The sequence below is a fragment of the Lobosporangium transversale genome, assembly GCF_002105155.1.
Source record: "Lobosporangium transversale strain NRRL 3116 chromosome Unknown BCR41scaffold_6, whole genome shotgun sequence".
Taxonomy (NCBI): Eukaryota; Fungi; Mortierellomycota; class Mortierellomycetes; order Mortierellales; family Mortierellaceae; genus Lobosporangium; species Lobosporangium transversale.
This window is the reverse complement of record NW_019028984.1, coordinates 46,381-62,250: the sequence shown is the minus strand read 5'-3', so window position 1 is coordinate 62,250 and position 15,870 is coordinate 46,381. Positions and strand designations below refer to the sequence as shown.

At 39.6% G+C, this 15,870-nt stretch overlaps 4 protein-coding genes across 4 annotated transcripts; 1 reads left to right on the top strand and 3 right to left on the bottom strand.

The window, feature by feature from the left end:
- Positions 1-2,172: 2,172 nt before the first annotated feature.
- On the bottom strand, positions 2,173-4,465 carry BCR41DRAFT_419569 (6-phosphofructo-2-kinase-domain-containing protein; the record flags this gene model as incomplete). Its single annotated transcript, XM_022029781.1, has 6 exons — positions 4,278-4,465; positions 3,956-4,101; positions 3,590-3,837; positions 3,256-3,480; positions 2,766-3,137; positions 2,173-2,625 (listed from the first exon to the last, which is right to left on the bottom strand). The coding sequence occupies exons 1-6, from the start codon at positions 4,352-4,354 to the stop codon at positions 2,173-2,175; spliced, it is 1,521 nt and encodes a 506-aa protein (XP_021884331.1). The 5' UTR covers positions 4,355-4,465.
- Positions 4,466-7,310: 2,845 nt separating this feature from the next.
- Positions 7,311-9,406, top strand: BCR41DRAFT_347549 (phosphoenolpyruvate carboxykinase [ATP]). Its single transcript, XM_022023120.1, has 2 exons — positions 7,311-7,917; positions 8,116-9,406. Exons 1-2 carry the CDS (start codon positions 7,370-7,372, stop codon positions 9,356-9,358), a joined length of 1,791 nt encoding a protein of 596 aa, XP_021884330.1. The 5' UTR covers positions 7,311-7,369; the 3' UTR covers positions 9,359-9,406.
- Positions 9,407-11,119: 1,713 nt separating this feature from the next.
- On the bottom strand, positions 11,120-11,801 carry BCR41DRAFT_201601 (hypothetical protein). Its single transcript, XM_022019887.1, has one exon. It carries the CDS (start codon positions 11,711-11,713, stop codon positions 11,270-11,272), a length of 444 nt encoding a protein of 147 aa, XP_021884329.1. The 5' UTR covers positions 11,714-11,801; the 3' UTR covers positions 11,120-11,269.
- On the bottom strand, positions 11,735-14,185 carry BCR41DRAFT_347546 (hypothetical protein). Its single transcript, XM_022023119.1, has 2 exons — positions 12,704-14,185; positions 11,735-11,912 (listed from the first exon to the last, which is right to left on the bottom strand). Exons 1-2 carry the CDS (start codon positions 13,998-14,000, stop codon positions 11,755-11,757), a joined length of 1,455 nt encoding a protein of 484 aa, XP_021884328.1. The 5' UTR covers positions 14,001-14,185; the 3' UTR covers positions 11,735-11,754.
- Positions 14,186-15,870: the final 1,685 nt, after the last annotated feature.

The window sequence follows — 15,870 nt, the reverse complement described above, 5'->3', positions numbered from 1 at the left end:
TTGTTGCCCCAATCGCAAACACAGTGAGCCTCATCCAAGACAACTGCCTGTAGCCGCTTTTGCCATTTTGGAATTGACCAGAGTTTCGTCAGAATAGGGCTGTCGAAGATAATCTCTGGCGTCATGAAAACAGCCCTATATTTCCCATCGGCCACGTCGTCGATTGTTCCTCGTGTGATAGCTCCTCCACTGAGTAATGCTACGCTACTAATCTCCAGCTTTTGAAGGCTCTGCTGCTGCTCCTGTATCAATACCCTCAGAGGAGAGATGACGATAATGATCCGATCTCTCCAAATTACAAGTGGGAGAGTGTAAACAAGGGTTTTACCCCAACCACATCCAGCAATAAGAATGCAGTCTTGACTACTGCCAATACATTCGACAACATCCAGCTGCAAAGTTTTGGGGTAACCTTGAATATCTTCTTGCATTGTTCAATGGCTTTGTTTCGATCAAAAGGCTTATTTTCGATGGCTATTTCATTATTGCAGCCGAATAGCTCGGCCGATCCTTTAATGTCATCTTGAGTCGGCACTTGCGACATTTTGAACAGATTCCTCAGCTGCTCTGGTGTACTAGAGATTAAGGATGAAGAAGTATATGGAAGGCAACTGTGAGATTTATAGACAATTTGATATTTAGCACTGATATTGGTAGTAAGTATAGAAAACGAACAAGTCATGGTAACTCCTATGATCGACCAGCGAAGGAGTGTTACTAGGATTCATCGTAAGTTGTTTGTAGAGGGGTGGAGTGTAGGAAGTGAAGAGACAAGTGTTTGAGAGAGGTAGGCCGAGAAACGAGAAAGAGAAGCGGAAGGGAAGCGATTAAGTGAGGTTAAGAAGTCAAGCCCATTCAGGTTTATGAAACAATATCACAATATGTTACGCTGTTCAAAGTCAGCAGAACAAAAATAAACAAAGACTTTTTTTTTATTTTTTTTTTTGCTAGAAAACTATGGTACGCAGCAAGTGTGAACAGAATATCCACCTTGAGCTCAGGGATCAGAATGTGAAGGGGATTGGAGGTGGAACGCGATAGATATAAAAAAAAAAAAATAATTAATGTTGTGCCTTCTAGAGCTGTTTTTTGAAATTGAGAACCGTTTTTCATTCCTAATCAAGAGCATAAAGTTGGACCTGAGTTTTGTGGCTTGTTGACAGCAAAACACGTCAAAAAAAAAAAAAAAAAAAAAAAAGAGCCCAACTGTACCCTCACACTGTAAGTGTAAAAGGCCCCATTGTCCCAATCTGTATTTAAGACAATAAATGTCATTGATTGCGAAGATAGTTTGGATTGTGCGACATGTGGTGTTATATAGTGTAAAATCTTTCTTTTTTTTTTTCTTTTTTTTTTTTCGATGACTATATCGGGCTTGTGTGGTGCATGTAAAGTTGCTGAAGGTTCTGAGCCTTGAGATAAATAAAATACTAGGGAGGGAGCCATTCATCAAGGAACATGTGTCTGTCTAGCTGATTTTTCTACTGTCAAGTTTTTGATGATAAGATAAAAAGTAAGAGGGCTTTAATAGCGTTGAGTTTAATAGAAAGACAGATGCAACCAAAAGCAGAAAATAAGACCCAAAAAACAGCCTCAAAATGTTGACAGGGGGGTAAAGATTCCGATAATTAAAACGGTTGACGGGGGGTTAAGATTTGCCTTTCGAGAATCTTTACGGGGGGTGCTTCGGAATTCTGACGGGGGGACGGGGGTAAGAATTCCGAGGTGACGGGGGTTTTGGGAATTCTCAGCCGGGGGTCAATTTTTTATTCTGACGGGGGGATGCATTTTTCCTTTATTCTTTTCCCAGCCCCTTCACTTTAGGTGACTCAAAAAGGAAATGAAATTTCCTGTCACCTTTATAAAGTGAAGAGGGATGGGAACGAGCCTATGTTTATATACATGTTTTATATTCAAAATAAGGCCATGTGTACAAGGAGTTTGTGCCGAGGATACGCTTCAGCTGCACCGTCATCTGCATATTCGCTCGTCAACGAGTCAACGAATTTGATTCTTAATTTACTCTACAATCCTCAACTAGATCCACATTAAATTAAAAAGCGTTTATCTTGAGAGGTTTAATGTCAAGGAGCAGAGAGGTTGATATAAGCTTTTTTTTTTTTTTTTTTTTTTTTTTTTTTTTTTTTTTTTGGCTATGAAAAGAAGAGGCTTTCATAGCCGGAAAGTTGACTCTGATCCCTGATTAAATTCGTCATTAACTGAATTCTCATTTGGCCTAGATGGGCTTGACATGTTTGTGTTGCCGCCATCCTGCCGATTTATACTCGATTTATCCTCCGGAAGATAGTGATCAATGAAATCTGGAGAGGCTGGTACTTTTCCAGCAAGTCTCAAGAATGTATCCACCTGAAGCTGCCAATCGACGCCTGTTAATGAATCTGGAATTACATAGCGTGTTTCCTCAACTGTGTAAGCGGTCGGAACTAACTCCAACAATGTATCCTCTGGAATCTCAAGAGATGGAATATCTTGTTCCGATAAACCAAAGAGATAGCCGTAAAGACACCTGATGACTGATTCATGTGCAATAATCAAAACATCATTCTTTTCCCGCTCTAGTTCCAGAAGCACCTTCTCTAATCTATTCGCCAGATCATAATATGACTACATTACATTTCATCGCCAAGAAATTCATCATTAGTATCAGTGCCTTTTTACATCGCTTTGATTAATCCTGTGCTGGTCTGAATTACAAAGCTACAAACGAAATGTCTTTCTTTTTTTTTTTTTTTTTTTTTTTTTACCTCGGCACGTGGGAATCGGTGTCGGTAAGGATCATTCTTAGCTCGTAGACACTCCTGTGGGTACTTTTGTTCAATCTCTTCAGGCGTCATTTGATCGCAAATACCGGGATTCCGTTCCGAAAGGATACTGCGTTGTCGGACAACAATCTCCTCGTGATCCAGAAAATGAGCAGCAGTCTGGAAACTCCTTTTGCGAGATGAGGTCCATACGGTCAGTGGTTTTATTGCTTCTATCGAATCAACTGGAAGAGCTGCAGCCTGTGTCTCACGAAGTTTCAAGAGGAAGTTCTTGAGGTTTTCTGCGTATCGATGTCCTGCGGGCGAAAGCGGAGCATCGGCTTTGTACGACTGCTCATTCAGTGAGACACCATTCTAAATAATGAGAACATTTAGTAGGGTGATCATAGAAGTCAGTCAAAAAAAAAAAAAAAAGGAAAAAAATTATGTATGCTACGATCTCACAAGTAATTATGTAGACATGAGTATTTACCCTAGCAAAATATATTTTTCTTGGACTGATATGAAGGTGTGTCAAGTAATAAACAATCTTGCTTTGCAGGAACCCATGGACGTTGTTAATAATCATCTTTTCACCAACGTTGATCATTTTGACGAAGCTTAAATTCAAATCCGAAATTGTTGTGTAGAATGGAGCTCGTTCTTCAATCTTCCGCTTAAAGTCGTTGACTGCATCTGCCTCTGTCCAGCCCGCATACTACGACAGTTGAGAAGGAAAAAAAAAGTTAGCAAATCCGAGCTTTTTTTTTTGTAGGTCATACGCAATGAAGACGACATGCATATTATATATTAAGAGATTTACTTACATCAGGGGATGACACTTTGACGCTACGGATATTGGCATCGATGATCTGGGGATTATCACAGATAGACTCGATAAACAAGCAATGGACGTCGACAGCCTTGAATCGGCTAACTAATTCCTGCCGTCTTTCCTCTGTCGTATTGTGACCATCTAGAATACCAACTTGACCACCGCTGGCAAGCCAAGAGATCATGTCGTCTAGACATGCATCGGCGATCTTCGTTTTCAGATCGGCGGTAGCTGTATTGTCTGTCGTGGAACGGGAATCGATGAAAGATAATGACGCGTATTGTGATCAATTTTGTCTACGCGTGCTTTATGTGTCACCAAAGCCAACATTAGCCACAACAAATAAGAGAAACTGTACCTGAGCTGTTAGAGTCATTCTTCGTTTCAACACTGATGATCTGACGATGGTAATTACCAAGACTGAAGACTTTAGTCTGTACTCCAAGCCAGCGCAAGTACCGACTGAGCGAACGGGACATATGAGTCTTGCCACGCGCTGGCAGTCTGAGTTCCGAGAAGATGGGAGGGAAAAAAAAAAAAAAAAAAAAAAAAGAGGAAAGTCCGTCATTGTTAAATGGTGACATTGAACGTGAAGCCTTGGCCATTGCAGTTGTATGTGATGATACCCCACTCATCGGATGCATTAATGCATTAGTTTCCAATGATGGTAATCTCCATACCCAACGAAAATAATGGCCATTGCGCCTGCATGAAACAGCCGCCCTGACTCGGTTTTGTAGAGCTGTCCTGGGAACATGATGAAAGAGAGTAAAGAAAACGAAGAGACGAGAAGGAAAGGGAAGGATGAAAGCAAAGTAATGAGAAGAGAAAGAGCGATCTTTCTATGTCATTTTTCTTTTAGTGTCCGTGGACATTATTCCCACCCTGTGCATTCAAACACGCGTCTGAAAGATATTTCCTCTGGTTCTCCACGTGCAACAGCAACGGCAAAATTGGCTGTCTCATGGACAGCTTGCGATACACACTTTCTCTCTCTTTAGCTTTGATAGAAATTAGGAGTCCTTTTGCAGCCATGTATATTGAGTAATCGCCCGTCTTTGGTATCCTACCTCCCCCCCCCACTTTCCAATACTCTAATACATTGGATTTTGTATGAAATTGCAATAACTTATAATTGATCTCTATATCTTATCAATGTATCAATGCTTTGAAAAGCATTCACATCCTGGTAGGATAAATCAAGATAAAAATTCCTGGCAAGTATTATAAATTCGCTTTTGGCGACCATAAAAGAAGCTTAATGTACGCCTGGAGCGAGCGTGCCTCTCCTGAAGTTAATTGACTCCTGAATGGATGGCGGTTAGAATGAACAAGATTTGGGATCTCTTCATCAGATATGTTGAAATTGTCCTGTCGAAATGACCTGGGTTATAAATCACTTATTTCATTTGTCTGGATGTCCCGAAGTATAACAAAGTTTTGGACTTGGTCCAAAGAGCAAAAGCTTTCAACAGACTGATGACATGTTAGGCTTGTATTTTAGACTATCTTTACTTTGGTTTTCCCGTCTTTTCTTCATTCTGCAGACACTGCACTCATAAAATAAACAGCTTGCTTGTTTAAAATATTTACTATCATGGAGAAACATGTGTTTAATATACTACGGTCTGAATCTGATTTCTCTATCCAGCATGCTAAGCTCAAAGACCACGAAAGAGGTTAACAAAAGTCATACAAAACAGTAAAAAAAATCCCTACCTCTCCATCTTCTTTTGCTAAACTAAACAGGCCAATACGACCCAAAGACGTTATGACAGGGAGATTTATATAGTACAGACGACAGCCATGTATTTTTCCACAACAATACACGTGGAAGATTAAAGCGGCACTGAACAGAAAAAGTTTATCCTGTACTTCACTCAATTACTCTTGGACGGAAGTCCTGCCGTGCAATGAGATAGCAGGTCCCGACTAGCTCTTCAGCACATGGACTTGGTACACGTTGCTTTTGAGATTAATATCGCCATCTTATCCGTGAATCTCTATGTAAAAAAGAAGAAAAAAAAAAAAAAAAAAAAGCGTTTTTGGGATGTTACTGAGACAGAGAGGCCGGAAAAAAAATTGACGAGATTGATTGGTTGTGCCGCCTTGAAAGACTGACTTTTATAAATAGTGTTGAATCAACCCTGTTGCACTAGAGTGAATCAATACAGGATGCAAGGTTATACGAATTGTGAGAGGAGAGAAACAAATGACTTTGAAGACGAAAAGCAACTTTCTACACTAATGGGTTCTAGCAGGTCCATCGATGATGCTGTTTGCTACATGTCCAGTCGTCTTTATCGCTTTGTCCTGTCAACTTTATCGTCTCTCATGTTCGAGGTTTGTTGCCTTTCTCCTCCATCCTTACTCTCACCACGAGGACGCGAAGCCTGGACCACTTATTTTAGTTTTTCCGATTATCATCAATGCTAGAAAAGAACATTGACTCCAGAGTCAAATGCAGGACAGGCATTCAAAGTCAAACAGCTGTTTTTTGCATCCGTGTACAAGATGATGATATTATTACTTAAACAAAGAACAAAGAGTGGTATATATATATTATAATTGTAAATTGCTTATTTCAGGGGAAAGAGTGTATGCGCGTTGTGTCTGTGGGTTTGCTACATTCCAGTGTAAAAAAAAAAAAAAAAAAAAAAAAATTACCAGCCTACCTTTCTCTTCTCCCCTATAATTCTCACCAAGACCCCCTCACTCTTTCCGCCTCTTCTGATTCCTTTAGCTTTCTTTTGCCCCCTTGCAGACCTTTTACTTTCTTTTGATCCGTTAATTCCCGCAATAACTTTTTTTTTTTTTTTTTTTTTTTTTTTTTGCGTGAGGCCTTTTTTTTTCTATAAAAATATAAATATATTTAGTAATTAGCAATCATGTGTCAAGTTTATTATAACTTTCATCGTTTTTCTTTTCTTCTTCTTTTGTTAAAGGAAGAGGTGTAATAAGGAAGAAGTCGAGAAAGATAGATAGGAATCAAGTTAATTATTTTAAGGTGTTTATGTCATTTGTGTTTTGTTGGACTGGGTCTCTCGATCATTTAGGTCTGGGGAAATGTTGTGTTGTTTTGTTACATGTAATTTGTTGGATGGGGGAACAAAATTCATTGCAAAGCTTACTTTCCTTTGAATACATGAAAATACAAAAGTGTTTTAATCTGTTAATGGATGAATGGGGTAGCTGTCTATTGATGGTGATTAATGTTTTGAAGTGATGGTGATTACTTTGGGGAGGAAAGTTAACCATGCATAGAGTTTTTATTAGTGGTTTTTTTTTCTTGTAAAAAAAAGAAAATAATGCTGTGGAGTAGGGAAAAGTGACATGAGCGAACAGAGTTGTCCATGTGCACTACATGAAGAATACACCATTGGATCCTTTTTTTGTTTATTGTTAGCGTTATTTTTTTTCTATTTGATCACAGGCACAAAAGACATGGTTTAAACAAAAAAGAGAAAGTCGCCATGGATACATTATAATGCTGTAGATGTTTCCCGTCATCTTCTCTCCCGTTCTACTTGTCACTACATCCAAGAGGGAAAAAAAAAAAAAAAAAAAAAAAGAGTCATCTTTTTTCTTTGGTCGTCGCCACTATTGACTTATTTAAAAAGCCTTCTCTTTGTTCTTCCATCTCTTTTTCTCACTTCATTCTCCAAACACTTTCTCTTTTACTCTCCACTTTTCCTTTTTTTTTTTTTTTTTTTTTTTTTTTTTTGTTTGTACAGCAACTACAACAGATTAATCCACGCAAGTTCAAGAAATAATGGTTAGTCAAGGCAAGCTAAGCTCCGGAGCTAATTCTCCTGCTTCTTCAACCCACACGAACCAAAGTGGCAACCACCATCACCACCATCACCATCATGTCTTGGGAGTCCACAACAATGGGTCCTCTCACAGCATTCACAGTCATTATCCTCAACAATCTCATCCCGGTATCCATCACAAGGCCTATCATCCTGACCCAGAGGCTCTTTACCATGACACTGGTATTGATTACAACCATGTGCTTATGAACCGAAATGCGTCTGTGGCCAAGTTGTATGAAGATGCTTTGAGATATGAGGATGGATCGATTATTTCCTCTGAAGGAGCTCTGGTGACCAGCTCGGGCAAGAAAACAGGTCGTTCGCCCAAGGACAAGCGTATTGTGGATGAGCCATCGACTTCAGCAGACATCTGGTGGGGACCCGTGAACACTAAGCTGAGTGAGCATGCGTTCTTAATTAATCATGAACGTGCGGTCGATTACTTGAATACGCGTGAAAGACTCTATGTCTTTGACGGATATGCAGGATGGGACCCCAAATACAGGTAATTTTTTTTTTTTTTTTTCCTCCTTTCCTTCTCTTTATTGTCGTGATGGTAGGGATAGGGAATGCAGAAGTAAAAGAAAAAAACGAAGGAGCGGTCCCTTTTGGACATGAACGCAAATATGGAGACAAGGGCGAAGTAAAAATTTCTAAACAAACTCTGCTCCCTCTTTGACTCTAAAATCTGTAACTGAATTAGGATCAAAATCCGTGTTGTCTGTGCCCGTGCATACCACTGTCTCTTCATGCGTAACATGTTGATTCGTCCCACAGACGAGGAGCTGGAGAACTATGGCGAGCCCGATTTCACAATCCTCAATGCCGGAGCCTTCCCAGCCAACCGATACACCACAGGTATGACCTCAACTACCTCGGTCTCGATCAATTTCCGTCGTCGCGAGATGGTAATCCTGGGCACTGAGTACGCAGGCGAGATGAAGAAGGGTGTTTTCACAATCATGCATTACCTGATGCCCAAGCAAGGGGTTTTGTCATTGCATTCATCTGCAAACCAAGGCAATGATGGTGATGTCACGCTCTTCTTTGGACTGTCCGGCACAGGCAAGACCACACTCTCAGCCGATCCTCGCCGTCATTTGATTGGAGATGATGAGCATTGTTGGTCTGATACAGGGGTCTTCAACATTGAGGGAGGATGCTATGCTAAATGTATCGATCTTTCTGCAGAGAAGGAGCCCGAGATCTTTGGAGCGATTCGATTTGGATCAGTCTTGGAGAATGTGGTCTTGGATGAGGATACCCGTCAGGTCGATTACAGCGACGGATCCTTGACAGAGAACACTCGGTGTGCTTATCCAATTGAGTATATCCCCAACGCCTTGATCCCCTGTATTGCGGGCCACCCCAAGAACATCATCATGCTTACCTGTGATGCCTTTGGTGTGTTGCCTCCAGTCTCCAAGTTGACTCCTTCTCAGGCAATGTATCATTTCATCTCTGGTTTCACAGCCAAGATGGCAGGTACGGAGGATGGTGTGACTGAGCCGGAGGCAACATTCTCGGCCTGTTTTGGTCAGCCATTCTTGGTCCTTCACCCAACCAAATATGCAACGATGTTGGCGGCCAAGATGCAAGAACATAAGGCAGATGCATGGTTGATCAACACAGGTTGGACTGGAGGTGCCTATGGCAAGACCGGCAAACGCATCTCACTCAAATATTCGCGAGCGATCATTGATGCGATCCACTCGGGTGAATTGAAGAAAGCCGAGTATGAGACCTACCCGATCTTTGGACTAGAGATCCCCAAGGCAATTGAAGGAATCCCAGCTGAGGTTTTGAATCCCGCAAAGGCTTGGTCGGAATCTGAGGGCGAGTATGAGCAGACAGTCAAGAAACTTGCACAGTTGTTCAATGAGAACTTTACAAAATATCAGGATGAGGCTTCAGAGGATGTCATTGCTGCAGGGCCCAAGGTCTAAGGAGAACTATGACCGACTGCCGCAACAAGCAAGAAACAACTGGAGGAAAAAAAAAAAAAAAAAAAAAAAAAAAAGTCCACTAACAGGACTTGTCATAAAAACTAGGCCTTTTATCCTCTTTCGAGTGGATACTTTGTAATTACCATGTTATAGAATAGAAACATATTATCAAGACTTGCACAATAAATGTAATCGAATCTCTAAAAAAGAGATATCCTTGGAACCAACTTTTGTTTCTCATGGAAAAAAAATAAAAATAAAAAAAATCTCTTGTTAGGGAGTGTCGTGTTAGACACGTGTCTAAAAATTGGGATTCAACAATTTCATTTAAGGTATCGCCACAAAAGTTTTCTTTTTTTTTATTATTTTTATTTTTTTTATTTGATTATATTTTATTGATAATATTATGTGCTAAAAGGAGCTAAGAGAGTATAGAAAAGAAGCAAAACGTGCTAAGGCAAAGTAGAGTGAGTGTGGTTGTGTAAATGCAAAATAAAAAAATGCTGATGGTTGGATGGTTTGTAAAAGAAATTTAGAAATACAAAAAAAAAGGTATAAAGATACTGATTGGAAAGCGAGAGGAGGGGAAGGGGTATAAATGCTGATAGAAATGAATGAGAAAGAATGAAGCGAAGCACCTCTGGTTTGTGAGGAGTAACACAAAACTGTCTTTTTTTTTTTTTTTTTTTTTTTTTCCCACGAGCAAAAACGTTTGGTTGCTGTTGGCGCCATTTTGGGCTGCATAAGATATAAATATAACTCTTGCGCCGGTAGCCTTACTTTCTTTAATGGCCTATGGTCTACATGTATCGTCAACAACCATCAATCTCCTCCTTTCGCTAACAACAGTTACTCCTTCTACATGCGCTTCTTCACTTGTGAAATACAAAAGTGAGAATGTGGCGCGTTGCGAGAGGGAGCATGATGTTGGTCAGTCGAAGGAGAAAAAAAAAATGGAGTCAAGTCGATCATATAGAAGGCTCCTATTGTCTCAATATCTGAGCTTTGTTTTGGCTTCTGTTGTTGATGTTGATACTGATGTTGATGCTGATGTTGTCATTGTCATTGTCGTCGTCGCGTTTTTTTTTTTTTTTTTTTTTTTTTTTTTGGGCCCGATAGCGAAAGAGGCGCAATCCAAATATAGCAATGTTTTGCACACATTGTTACTCTCGCCATTTTTTTTTTTAAAAAAAAAAAAAAAAAAAAAAAAAAAAAAGGAGAGGGGGAATGTGTGTGATTTGCGCCCAACGGTAGAGGCTCAAAACACTTGCACGACAGGTTGGATCAATCAAGAGAGAGAAAAAACTGACCCATGAAAAGACGCGCGCGCCACACATGGCATCACATTCATATCATGAATGACAGAAGGGATGGCCAATGCGTGAAAAAGAGAAAAAAAAATTTCAAGAGTCCCTTGAGTAAGAAACCACTGGACTGGCCTAGGGATGACACCTTGTGAATGAATGGTTGCGCTCATGCACTAGAAAGGAAGGGGAGGGGGAGTTTGATCGAGTCGAGACCTAAGGGGAGTCAGACTATATGGTAAAGTTGAGGAGGAAATGCTGTTTTTTTTTTTTTTTTTTTGGGCTTAGATTGAATCGAATTGGATGCAATCAGGGTTGATTGTTATTATTATTATTTTCCCCGATCGCCATTCGAGTCCTTTTTTTTTCGTTTGCGAATCTAGGAAGATTTCTGTAACGTGAAAAAGGGTAATGTTGGACGGTCTAAAAGAGCAAAAGAAAAAAAAAAAAAAAAAAAAGTAATAGTTTGATGTTAATATTCATATTATAGAGTTATAATATATTATACATTATCATTTCTGCGGAATGTAAATAAAATAGCGCTCTGTTTGTAGTCCGATTCCGATGAATGTGTTCATCAAACGTTCTAGTTCCTCCTTTCTCTTCTTTAATGCCACACTTTTGGGCAAAAAAAAAGACTGCATTGGATACAAGCATGAATAGTATCGTATCGTATTGTATTGTATTTATAATATACAATATGACATGACATGTATAAAATACATGCTTGTAAAATACAATGCATGCGAAAAGAAAAAAAAAGTAAGTTTGAAGAAATAGGACGACGGAACAAAAAAAATAAAATAAAAAGAGGTCCCTGAAAATAAATAAAAAACTGGCATATTATAAATGTTAAAATACCATCTCGTATTACATACCTGCAGGCAGAAAAGAAAGATATTCTGATGGATTGTAGGAAATGGACGAGAGTAACCAACAAGAAATCGAGGAAAAAATAGACAACCCATTCGAGAGTGTCCATTTCCTCCCCCCCCCAAAAAAATAAAATAAAATAGAGTCGATCGATAGAAATGAAATTTCTAAGAGACATTGCTCTGTTGGCTTTTTTTTTTTTTTTTTTTTTTTTTTTTTTTAGCAGCCTTCATTAGCTGTCTGATACTCGGATGAGCTCGACGACAGATACGAATCCGTTGAGGAGACAGAGGACCAGGAACCGACCATAATGTCGTTTAAAGGATGATCATCCTCTTCTCTGAGTAACTCGAGGCTATTGCACAATGGGGATTTCACTGTTCATGTGAAAAATATATCCCCCAGAGCGGGAAGAAAAGAGAGATAAAAAAGCGAAAATTAGCAAATACTTCTTTGTTGTGTGGTAAGATGTGCCAAAACACCACATCTTTTTCTTTTTGTATTTCATTTTGGTCATAATATTTACAGCTCTAAAAAAAAAATTCGACCCTGATCCCAACCACAAAGTTCAAAGATCATCTCATGGCAATGGGGGAATGGTAAAAGATAGACAAATTAGGGCGTTGACAAAGTCAATGTCGATGTCCTTTCAATTTGTACGAATTTAAGGTCGTACAAACCAATAAACAGATCATGACAAGGCGTGGCATAGCATGACATGACATGACATTAGACATGGGATATTGGATATTGGACATTGGACCAAACAGTCGGGTTGCTATGCTACGACAAGACCTTGTATCCAATCCACTTGTCATTGCCATGGTCAACAATGTCAGCGCCTTTTTATCAATCTCATGTTGAAAAAAAAAAAAAAAAAAAAAGTACACACAAACAAATATGGCGTGTCCCTTCTTTTCATTCTTTTTCTCTCTCGTGTTACACTCAATTACTTTTGCTTTCATTACATTTCTCGTGACAGGTATTCATGTCAATGGAGATGCAGAAAAGTGAAAGAAAGGGGTGAAAAAGGGCAACTTTTTTTTTTTTTTTTTTTTTTTCTCACATTAAGGATTATGACGAAGAAGGGGGCATAGAAGGAGAGATAAAGAACAATAGCTGATCAAGGTACAAAAAAGAAAAAGAAAAAAAAAAAGCATATCACTACCTCTTCGGAATGGATCCTTCCTTCTAGGCAAGTAGCCTCGAGGCTTGAGAGGAGAGACAAGTTTACGAGACCGAATCATTCTCAACTCAGCTGCCATCATCCGCAGATAGTTAGTGTTGGAACGCGTCTCGCGTGTAGCAAGATGTCTTGGAAGAGGAAGTAATTCATCAGCATCACCATTAGAGGAGTTTTTGGCTCTCTTTGTGGATGGAGAGGAAGGATGATTGCTTGTCGCCTTTTTACTAGCAGCAGCAGCGTTGTTACCACGCTTATTAGATGAGAGCGGAAGAGGGAGGGGAAGAGGCTGTGGACGTTCAATCACTGGTGTTTCATGATAGGTAAAGGTCTTTAGTGGGATCGTATCCGAGTGGTCGGGTTTGAACCTATCCATAGCCGCGACCGATACAGGAAAGGTGACGGAGCCATGTTGGTGATAAGAAGCATGTGAAGCAGGGGTGGCGAGATTGGGTAGAGACAGATATGCGTCCGTCATGGAGAGGGATGCAGAATGGGGAGCAATTGCATCGACGGCAGCAACCGGTGTACTATTTGAGAGGCGGAGTGCGATCGGAGGAGAGAACTCGTATTCGTCTACTGCACCCCTTCCTCTAGTAGAGGCAGAACTCTGTGGACCTTGGCTGGAGATAACAGACCAGGAAAGCGTGGTGGTGGCCGCCGCAAGATAGTGGGCCTTAAGGTTCGCCCAAAAGCCCAATCGAGTGGAGGATGAAGTAGATTCCGGAAGGATAAGAGATTGGAGAGAGTGAAACAAAGGTCGAACTATCTGAGTACTCCCATTTCTGCAATCACTGCTATCATTGTTCTTTTTATTTTTAGGATTAAAGGATGTTTGCTGCAATTCAACAGCATTGTGGGATGTTTCGGTGGGTGAAGATGGAGTAGAGGACGAAGAGGACGGATTCTTTTTATTGATGCTGTTGGGGTTTTTATTGAGATTGGAGGTAGAGATGGAGGAAGCAGAGGAGGATCGAATCAATTTGCTCTGGTCTCTTTTTCGACGAGGAGGGATAACTCCATAGGGTTGAGGTGCACGCGCCGTGAACTGTGCAACGATCTCTTTATAGTTGGAAGAGTTATTCAAAGGAGCAGTAGAAGGGGAGGATTTCAAAGGAGGAGATTGTTGAGAAGGGGAAGAAGTAGTAATGATAGTAGAAGTGGAGGTAGTAATAATAGATTTGTTTCCAATGCAATTGGAGGTCGAAGCAGAAGAGGGTGGGACTGCGAAAGAGTCTGAGTGTAAGCAAGGAGAAGAGGAGGGTCCTATGAGGGACAACATGGTTGGAATATTGGGAGAGACCAAAGAATAAAGGGCAAAGTAAAAGAAGGACAGGGGAGGAGAAAGGTGTGACAAGTGAAGAAGTGAATGAGAGAAAGTGATGAGGACTGGGAGAGAAAAAAGAAAAAAGAAAAGGAATATACAAGAAAGGATAATGAAGAAAAGAGAGGATGCAAAAGAGAAAGAAAGAAAGAAAGAAAGGAAGAAGAAAAAAAGGATACAAAAGGAGGGCCAACGTCCTCTCATTTTATAACATTTTTTTTTTTTTATTACACATGCCGTATATACAGCGTACATTATACAATACTCTGTTGAATTGAAAATCAAAGCACAATGGTACATGCATTCATGTTCCATGTTCATGTTCAAGGACACGCGAAATTGTCGGCTCAAATTGTGGATTTATTTATTCATTTGAATTAATTGATTTGTCTAACATCGTCTAGTGGAGGTGGATTTGTTCTTTTTCAGTCTTATTCAAAAAAAAAAAAAAAAAAAAGCTCTTCATATAACCACATTTATTTATATATCTATACAGTACATGGCATGAATCATGAACCATGTTCCCATGAACATTATATACTCCGCATTCATTCATTATATTATATAGATGTATATATATTTACTATAGCATTCTGTTAGTCATGGAAGTATATATGCAAACATCATCAGAGATGTGCGAGGGATGGAATTGCAGTATAGATTTGCAATCATGGCAATCATGGCAATCATGGAATAATGGAAATACTCGGCTGATCGCTCTCTTTTTTGTTTATTTTATTTGTGATAATATCAATCTCTACATCTACGCCTGTGCCTATGCCTATGCCTATACCTATGCTGATGCCGATACCCATGCTTATGCTAATACCTACTTTTATATCTATATCTATATCTATATCTATAGATCTATATATCTATATATCTATCCGGGCCTTTGTCCAATCCATGCTTCCTGCAGCGAACAGAAAAAGATCTGATGCGATGCATCCAATCAGTTATGCTTCTCTTACGGATGCTCTAATGTGGAAAGAAAAGAAAAGAAAAGAAAGATGCTGACAACTGAATGGCAGCTACAGACTGCATGCTGCATGCTGCAAATATATATATCTGCTTAGCTTCAATCTCTGTACTGTATGCCTCCGTTACAATTCAATTTTCTATAGCGTACCAGATGAGTACCCTCGTCAAGATCGTGGTCATATACAAAAGATCTTTAAAAATAAAAGAAGCCATGTGGCCAAACCCAGCAATTATTTAAAAACTTTGTCTTTGCCAACTCTCTTTCTCAATAGTCAGTTGATGTTCTGTTTCCATCGGCATGCTTCGGGAAAAAAAAAAATAAAAATAAAAAAAAAAAGATGGTAAAAAGGTGTATGTAATTGTGCTTATATCTGCATATCTGTATGCCTGCATGTCATGTTTGTCGAGATGTATTTGTTATATGCTGAATATATCGTTCACTGTCGCGTTTCTCTAACCCACTCTTTTTCTTTTTTCTTATTCTTTTGAATAGCTCTTTCACGCTCTATTGTACAAACATGTCTGTAGTTTGTCCACCTGTGCTATACTGCGGATAAATAACAAAAGGGCGTAGTCTTTTTTTTTTTTTTATTGTTTTCCACAAAGCAACGGAGGATGCATATTTCTGTACATGTAATGTACGTCTGTCTCTGTCTCCCCCTTTGAATCCAAAACATCAAAAAAACACATTCAAACAAACAAACTCCATGTAACGGACATGTTCCCGACTAACAGGCCTGATGATGGATGGGACCCATTAGACTTGTGAAGAGGGGAATGTAAACACTCAACAGCAAAAAAAAAAAAAAAAAAAAAATGCAACCCCATAAAAAACAATCTACATAAT

What these genes read in the sequence shown, in the direction of transcription:
- BCR41DRAFT_347549 (XM_022023120.1), top strand. Translation starts at nt 7,370, where the DNA reads ATGGTTAGTCAAGGCAAGCTAAGCTCCGGAGCTAATTCTCCTGCTTCT. An exon ending in GGATGGGACCCCAAATACAG is followed by an intron (nt 7,918 to 8,115) that starts GTAATTTTTTTT and finishes TAACTGAATTAG; the next exon opens with GATCAAAATCCGTGTTGTCT.
- BCR41DRAFT_347546 (XM_022023119.1), bottom strand. Translation starts at nt 14,000, where the DNA reads ATGTTGTCCCTCATAGGACCCTCCTCTTCTCCTTGCTTACACTCAGAC. An exon ending in GAAGGATCCATTCCGAAGAG is followed by an intron (nt 11,913 to 12,703) that starts GTAGTGATATGC and finishes TCACATGAACAG; the next exon opens with TGAAATCCCCATTGTGCAAT.
- BCR41DRAFT_201601 (XM_022019887.1), bottom strand. Translation starts at nt 11,713, where the DNA reads ATGTCTCTTAGAAATTTCATTTCTATCGATCGACTCTATTTTATTTTA.